This window comes from Poecilia mexicana, unplaced genomic scaffold, assembly GCF_051168715.1.
Source record: "Poecilia mexicana isolate PSO_F unplaced genomic scaffold, ASM5116871v1 scaffold_6, whole genome shotgun sequence".
NCBI classification, from domain to species: Eukaryota; Metazoa; Chordata; class Actinopteri; order Cyprinodontiformes; family Poeciliidae; genus Poecilia; species Poecilia mexicana.
In genome coordinates, this window is record NW_028263375.1 from 30094160 (window position 1) to 30102930 (window position 8771).

Below are 8771 nucleotides of genomic sequence, written 5' to 3' on the forward strand. Positions count from 1 at the left end.
AGCCGATCTTGTCCACCAATCTCGCCTACCTCGGCTAACGTCTAAAACTCAACCTCTGTCCTAATACGTCCCGCATGTTTAGGCTTGTTTTCTTACCTATTCAGTAAATCATTACTTTACAACTTTTGGGAACTCTTTGATTGAAAAGGATTGGAAAGTATTTAACTTTTAGCCCCAGATCATGTGATCGTTAATGGAAAAGGAAAACGGAAACCATGACATCACTGGAAAAATTAACTCTTTCTCTACTCAGAAGCAACATAAATTTTACACCTTTATATCAAAATAAACACAACAGGAAAGACACAGACAGTTTCTAGACATGGTAGAACTTGATTTTTCACAAAATGTGCTTCATTTCTTCCTGCCTTTTCTCTGTGTGCAGAAAATACAGACAAATCTCAAATTTGAAGCTTCCAACAAATTGAAACATGATTACCATAGTGTTGCATCATCCGTCCTTTGATGTATGTGCTTTAACCATTTGAGATCAAAGGAAACCCCTTGCTACTGCCTGAGGAATCTGTATCTGTTCTTCCTCCGTACTAGATTTAAACACTCTGTAGTCTGTATGATTCTCCATATCAAGTCAATATTAAAAAGAGGAGGTAGGCCGATCAGACACACACACTAAATGATCTTCTGGACCACTCAAGTCTTCTGGTTGTCTGATTGTCAACATTACATGTTTAGTTGCTTGTTTCATAATTGGAGACAGAATTATGTTTGCATGGTGTAAAGCATTTTTGACTGCCTTTATGCTGAAATGTGCTATACAAATAAACTTGACTTAAATAGGTAAAGGTGTAACGTAAGTCTATAGGTTTAATTTGATCCTTTTTTAATCCCCTGAAAATCACATGTTTTGTAATTTTGCTTATTTTAAGAAGGTTCATTCATAGTGCAGATTTAGTTTTTGCTGTCTTGGTTCCACATGAACGTAGAATTTGACGTAGAATTACTTAATGTGATATCCATTCAGTCAGTGATTGATCTTTATGATCAGGTACCTCCATTCCGCCATGATCATCTATCGGGACCTGAAGCCCCACAACATACTCCTGTTCAACCTGAAGAGCGACTCTGAGATCATCGCCAAAATCACCGACTACGGGATCGCTCAGTATTGCTGTAGCATGGGCGTGAGGAGCTCCGAGGGGACGCCGGGTCAGTCAGAGTTTCTCCTCTGTGGCCGATTCAGGCTGACTGGAAACAAGAGCTCTGACGGGTCTCCTCCTCCGTCCGGCAGGTTTCCGTGCGCCCGAGGTCGCCCGGGGTAACGTGATCTACAACCAGCAGGCGGACGTGTTCTCGTTCGGCCTGCTGCTGTACGACTTGCTGACGAAAGGCGAGCGCATTTCAGAAGGCATGAGGTTCCCCAGCGAGTTTGATGAAGTGGTGGTGCAGGGAAAGCTGCCAGGTGAAAAAAAGTCTGACTCTGGGTTCACCTCTGATTTTTACGAAAAATAATTTTAAAAATGACCTTTTTAATATTTTATTTTATTTTATTTTTATTGTTTTACACAGACCCAGTAAAGCACTATAATTGCTTACCTTGGCTCAGCTTCCAGGCTCTGATGATGGACTGTCTGAAGGAAAGCCCACAGGATCGACCCACCTCTGCTCAGGTGAGGTGTTGAACAGCTGTTCCCTGTTCTTCACTTGTCTTTGAGTGTAAAAATAATCTATAGTAGAACCAGGATGTAGGTTGATTCAGATCCTCATGGAGACTGCAGGGTTTTTGCAGGTTTCACCAACTCAAATTTAAGACTTTTTAAGGCCTTTAAGAACATTAGGAATGAAATTTAAGACCTGTATCAGGACAAAAATGTGCAAAAGGAAATTTCATATTTTATATCTATGTGTATGTAAATGGGAAACTATTGAAGAATAAATGGCACTGCTTGTGACACTTATAGATATTGTCATATTCATACTTTAGACATCAATTACAGTTCCTTTCATTCTTCTTTCTCTATTCTCTTTTTGTTCCATGCTCTACGCTTTTCCTTTTCTCATCCTTCTCAGTTGTAATTCTCTCCATGGTGACAACCTTGTTGAAATAAAATAAGACTGGTGTTTGACCACCTTGTTTAAAATCCACCAAACCTCTAACTTCAGTGTTGCACCACATGCTCCTCTTAAATCAGTGCTACGGTTTGTGATCCCTGTGCAGTTTTCTGGGAAGCTTTAGCCAGATCAGGGGAGAAAAACTTAAATTTCTGAGGTCTGTTTTTGGCTCTTAACTACAGCTTTGTGGATTTCACAGTGGATATGGCTCTTTCTCCTTAGCCCTCACAGACCAAGCTTTTTTTGAACATAATGCATGTAGCATTGTATAGGTTAGCAACAGAAGTGAGGCGAAGACAAACATCGTCCAGCCAATTTATCCATGGTAGGCACAAAAAAGCTAGCTGGTTAACTAGCAGGGGGATGTTAGCAGGTAATTAGCTGTAGCTCCAACTGCCTTGAGTCACAGGACACAATAAAGAGTCTGCAGCTGACTTAAACTTTTCCCTGACAGAATCCTGCAAGAAAAATGAGCAACCAAAACGCAAGACCTGTCATTAACGTATTTAGGGTCCAGTTATTTTTTAGATGAATTTAAGACATTTTAAGGCCTTAATTTTAACTATATTAATTTATATTTTTTAAGGATCTGCCAGTACCAGCTAGGTTTTTGAATCCCAAGCACAAGGAAACAATTTTGTAGATCAAAACCGTTTTTACCATCTTTATTTATTCATTTTTCTTCTGTGATGTGTCCAGGTGTTTGACCGGCTGAATTCAGGGGAAATGCTGAGTTTAAAAAGTGAAGTGAAGTTTTCCAGCATGTTTACTGCTCAGTGCATCACAATGAGCAGCGGCGGCGACCAGAAGACATCAAGCCACACAGCCTGGCTCGGTGGGGGCAGCAGCTCCAAGAGGAAGGGCTTCATCACAGCCATGGACCTCCAGACCAACGCGGTCACCACACAGGTATGAATACAGGTCCTAAAACTTGATGCCTCATGTTTGACTTCTTTTAAGCTAAAGTAGTTTAACTCTTTCCTGTCCTTTTGAACAGGAGATCGATTCCAGCCCCGTCCTTTGCCTCGTCACGGTTCAGATCCCAAATGAGGAATCTGATTGGCTGGTGGCAGGCATGCAGTCTGGCTCCTTACTGGTCATCAGCACCCAGGATATGTCCACTTATCACCACCTGCAGAGTGTCACCGATGCCGTCACCTCGCTGTACTCCCATGTACATCCTCGGCGCACGTAAGTCCTTACAGAACCACTGAAGCTCCAGCTGGTACTGTAGTGGAAATCATTGTCTGCTGCTCCAGACAATTCTAGAGCAGCAGAATTATCAGAGTTAGCTGTGTGTTCGTGTGTGTGTGTGTGTGTGGTCTTGTATTTGATACATTGAAGGATAATTTCTCTAATGCATACCATGTTGTGGGGAATGTCTGCTCCTTATGGGCCCCATAAGAAGTTGTTCTGTTTTTGGGTTATGGCTTAGGTTTAGGACTAAGGTGTGAATTGGTTAGGTATGTACTGATTAAGGTTAGGTTTGGTATCTGGTTTAGACTATAGAAATGACTGAAAAATTAATGGAAGTCAATGCAAAGTCCTTGTGAAGAAAGACATACTGTGTGTGTGTGTGTGTGTGTGTGTGTGTGTGTGTGTGTGTGTGTGTGTGTGTGTGTGTGTGTGTGTGTGTACTGGTATCTATTACACGTGACTGCTATAACCATTTTCATCTATTTTCATTCATTATTATTCCTTGAACAATTTATAGTTGTCCTTGTATAATTTCACTAATTATACAGGGATAATTTTAACCCATTGTGGACATTTCCTGGTATTCACTTTTTTAATTGGAATGCGCTCTGCTAGGTAGGTTCAGAGTGTGAAATAAGTTTTGGGTAGAGTTAGAAATATATTAGTAATGAATAGTGCTAGAAGAATGTCTTTGTTAGGACTAAAGCCATTGCTAAAATGAAAGGAAGTCAACACAAAAGTCTCAGTTGGATAGAAATACAAGGATGTGTGTGTATGTTTGTGTGCTCTAGAGAGCGTTTTGACTTAAAAACTCATTATTGTGTCTTACACAATGACACAATAATGAACGTGCCTACTCAGAAACGTTTCTACTGAAACGTTGCAGCTGTTTCCAAAATATCGAAACGATCATCCTGATTGTCAAACGGGTTATCATGAGAAAAAGAAAATTATTCATTGATAAAAAATTTCAAAGCAGCAGTATAATTAGCTCATCAATCTCAAACCTGATTATTTAGAATATATACATCTATATTAGAAATAGGCAAATGTGTTTAAAATGATATTGTTGTGGGAATAATGCTTTCTATTTTTCATTTTTGATTCCTTTGCAGCCAAAGGACGAATTACTTGCTGGTCGGCACCGCAGATGGAGTTCTGAGCGTTTATGAGGAGTCTGTGCTCATGGTAACCGTTCACTCAGAACCGTCGGGTCCATTGAGTTGTATGGTGATCACAGCTGTCTGCTCTCCTCCTTCCAGCAGGAGAACGGCCAGCCAGTGAAAAGCGTCACCATTGGAAACGCCAGCACTCCGCTCATGTGTTTGGGCCAGTCGACCCACTCGCTGGACAGCAGGTCGGTCTGGGCCGGCTGCGGCACCAAGATCCTCTGCTTCTCAGCCAACTACGACGTCTGCAAGTCCATCGACACGAAACTGAACCTCATCTTCCGGTGAGTCTCATGTCTGGACCAAACGACATTTTGTTTATTTATTTTGGACGTTTAAAATGTCTTCCAGTTCCAATGTTGATGTTTAATAGAATTAGGTTCATCGGTCTTTGACAATGTGTTCTTGCATCATTATGCCACTACCATTATATAACTTGAAAACAGTCTCAAAACAACATTATCGTTTATCGCAATAACTTCTGGGACGATTTATCGTCCAGAAAAATTTGTCATCATAACAGCCTCAGTGTGAATTTAAAGGGTTTAACAGATATTCTCACTCATGTAAGCTGGAGTAATAGTGGTGCTGCATGTACCTCCTCCAGTCAGCAGCGGGGCCAGAGCAGCGAGGCGTACGTCTCCCGCATGGTGGTGGACAGACACGTGTATCTCAGCAAAGCCAGCACTCCGACCGTGGAGGTTTGGGACAAGAAGAGCGAGAGGATGGTGGACTGCATCGACTGCGCTCAGATCATCCGGTACGCTCCGTTGCACTTTGATTGAATCCGTTGTGAATCGGACAGTAACCGGGCCGTCCCTCACAGGCGGGGCGGCGGGGCGGAGCCGCCCTCCGAGGCTTCACCCTCCTGGGCCACGGTGAAGACCTTGATGATGCAGAACACCGCAGCGCTCTGGATCGGCACTAGAGGGGGCTACCTGCTCCTACTGGAGCTCTCCAAGCACCAGGCTCTGCAGGTGGTGGCACCGTCGTCGTGCGACTCCATCCGGGCCATCGTCTCTCCAGTCACGCGTGGGTCATCAACTTTTTACACGGATTTCACTGCCCGCACTGCAAAAACACAATCGTATTGAGTGTTTTTGGTCCAGTTTCTTGTGCAAATATCTTGATACATTTGAAATAAGACTCAGAAGTAACTTTTCAGCAAGACATAGGAGCTTGTTTTAAGTAAATGATTCCTTAATATTGATAAAAAAAATACAAGTAGATTATTTCACTTGTAATACTTTTTGATCAATATTACATAATTATTTACTTCAAACAAGCTCCTATACCTTTGCTGAAGTTACTTTTGAGTTAGTTTTGTCTTATTGCAAGTGTACTAAGATAACTTTACTAAAAACTAGACCAAAAAAAACAAAATTAAGATTTTGTGTTTTTACAGTGTAGATTTATTCTTTGGGAACAATGTGTATTCTGTTATCTTCTATTTGGAATACGAAACAACATTAGACCCTCATCTGAAATAAACTGAAAATAAAACTTTTGGGGTTAATCATGACAGAGTTTAACATTAAGTAGGAAGTTTGCCAAGTTTTGCCTTTCAAACGTCCAACAAGAACACAATGTTTCCTGAAGCGTTGTGAAGGTTAACTCACCACAGCAGCTCCTATCTGCTGTGCAGCAAGGAGAGCGTGAGAACAAAATGGTGAAAAAAACAAAACAAACAAAAAAAAACCACATTATTAAGCAGCTGGCTTTTTGTTTGGCTTTTAGATTCACTGTCTCTCTGAGCGTTTGGTGCAGATGAGTCGACCAGCCACACGCTGGGAGTTTTATCCGTGTGTAACGGTGTTTGCACAAATGTTTCTTTTCTTTTTCTTTTTTTTCCTTTCCTACAATCAGAGTTGACGAACTGGAAGAACTCGGTGCTGGTTTTGGGCCGGAGGCTCCCACGAGACAGGAACCGGGACGGTGAGCGTCCTCGTTCGGCCCCGCCGCTTCTCTGTAAAAAAACAAAAAAGAAAACAGTGGCCTCGCTGCGCAGCTCTCTCTGCAGAACGTGACACGTGTCTGTGTGTGTTTGTTTGCCGTCTCTCAGATGAGGAGTCGGTGCTGATGGCGTGGAGCAACATGCTCCCTCTGGAGGTCAAAGACCTGAAGAAGCACTGTGAGAAGAGGGAGTGCGCCGCGGCTAGGATGAGAGAGCAGCTCCACCTCGCCTGAGCGACAGGTTCTCGTTGTTCTAACCTCTTCAGATGTTTCATCTGAAGATTTGGTGAATTCAAGCTCAGATCAAATATATCCTTATTTCTAAAAACCGATACTGGGGTGCAGGCGTGGAGCTCGACCTTGGTCATCGCTTCGTGTCCCGACCTGCTGACCTTTACCGCATGTCCTCTCCTGCTTTCATTACCAACTTTCCTGTCTGGCTACTCTTGAATAAAGGCCTTCTGAGCTTAAAAAAAAAACAACGAAAAAAAATAAACACCTTTATTAATAATTATAATAATAATAATAATAATAATAATAATAATAATAATAATAAACAATACTAAAGCAATACAAGATGCTGAATAATCCACATTTTGTGTTTGATTCATTTTTCCTGGAAGAATGATCATATAATCACTACTTTATTCTCCTAATATACAACCTTATGCTTTTAATATTATGATGTCATTCTGGTAAAATTATGACTGTATTCTAGTATTATGACTTTATCCTGATAATGACTTAATTCTCGTTTTATTCTGACCTTATTCCAGTAATATGACATTATCCTTGTATAATTACAACTTTATTCTCATTGTTTGGAAGTCATTATTGTATGACTTTATTCAGTTATTCTTGTATGACTTTTTTTTTTAATTTCGAAATGAAAAACAAGTCTTAACTTGGCCCTAATACTCCGTCATAGACGACAGCACACCGCTGAAGTAAAACTATTATTAAAAGCCCAAAACATGATATTGCTGCCCCTGGTTTGTTGATGTAAAATTACTCAAAAGTATCTTTCTTTCTATAGAAAAGCAGTTATTGTGAATGTTTGGTTTGCTTCTGGTTGTTGATGTAGCAACAGCAATAATAGTGACTGAAATCTCACCTCAGTGTTTTGTTTTGAACAGAGGAATCAGCCAAAGGGATGAACTCTTCAGCTGCACTGAAGACGATGTTTTACCTCAGCGTCTGACAACCAGCCGCACTTTTCAGGACTCTGATGTTCAGTAAGGAAAGACCGGCGGCTTCCCGAAGAATCGCATCATAGATTTATCTTTGTCTGTTCTTCAGCAAAGCTCACCTATTTCATCAGATAATGACAGACTTTTAACTTTCAGGAGATTTTTGTAAAGGGACACAGTTTGTTTAACTTGTGTGTGTTAAGTCTGACAGCAGAGGAGATGTTAAAAAAAATCCTGCTTCCAATTAACGGATATGGATTTTCACCCTGTGTGCAGTGGGCAAAGTGGAAACTGGAAAAAAACAAAACAAAACAAAAAAGCACAAAGCCATAAAAAAGTGTCAAGTTGATTATTTATTTGTGTCTGAATGCATATTTATCAGTATGGTAAGCCACTCAACATAGATGGGGAAACTAGTTATTCTAATGCTGACTGCTCTGCACATGTTGTGGAGTTTTATTTTTACATACATTCTTATAGCTGAAGTCATTGTGACGCAAATAAAAGTTATTTTGTTTACGGTTTTATTGTCTGCGTCCTTTACACTTAAGGGTCATGCATTTGGTCTGGTTTCTTTATTTTGCATGTAAACAATAATATTTATATATAATAAAGTTATTGTTACTTTGTGTATATTGCTACAATGTGTCCACAAAGTAAAGTGTGTAAAATGCCTTAAACTGAATAATTTTTTAATTGCTGTGTTTTAATTACCACTGAAATCAGAGTCTGGATTGAGGAAATACATCATCATTTGTGCTTTTCAACCAATCAGGTTTTCAACCTGATATGTGGATTTATATTATCATTTATATTAATCTAGTTACGTAGCTAGGAATGATCTGGCTACTATAGCTCTGCCAAATACTGTAGCAACATGTTTGCTTCAGGAGGTTGTACGTTACTGTGTCTGCAACATATTTCAGCTAAACTTACAAAAGGCAGCCATATTGGATTTGGAGTGGGGATATTCCCACTTGAAATGCTGACTCTACAGAACATTTCTGTTAAGTCTGGTTTTATAATTAGTATAATATTAATTAAAAAAATACAGCAGAAGACTGTGCTGTTCTGAACAGTAAAAAAAAAATCCCTCGTATAATCACAGAGGGATTATACGAATGCAATAAAAACTGAAGTGCTAATAAATGCGTCTGGCACCGTATCAAAAAGGAACATAAAACAGCCAAAA

General features: G+C 40.2%; 1 protein-coding gene across 3 annotated transcripts in view; it reads left to right on the forward strand.

Moving 5' to 3' along the window:
• lrrk2 (leucine-rich repeat kinase 2) overlaps nt 1-8212 on the forward strand; it is a 36816-nt gene extending 28604 nt beyond the window's left edge. For all 3 annotated transcript variants that reach the window (XM_088006567.1, XM_088006568.1, XM_015008619.2), the window contains exons 41-52: nt 1007-1167; nt 1250-1420; nt 1528-1628; nt 2770-2979; nt 3068-3261; nt 4383-4455; nt 4530-4720; nt 5044-5196; nt 5263-5468; nt 6303-6371; nt 6499-6630; nt 7526-8212. In XM_088006567.1, the coding sequence (XP_087862693.1) occupies nt 1007-1167; nt 1250-1420; nt 1528-1628; nt 2770-2979; nt 3068-3261; nt 4383-4455; nt 4530-4720; nt 5044-5196; nt 5263-5468; nt 6303-6371; nt 6499-6623 (1654 nt within the window). In that variant the 3' untranslated portion in view covers nt 6624-6630; nt 7526-8212. The remainder of the gene's footprint in view (nt 1-1006; nt 1168-1249; nt 1421-1527; nt 1629-2769; nt 2980-3067; nt 3262-4382; nt 4456-4529; nt 4721-5043; nt 5197-5262; nt 5469-6302; nt 6372-6498; nt 6631-7525) is intronic.
• The last annotated feature ends 559 nt before the right edge of the window (nt 8213-8771 follow it).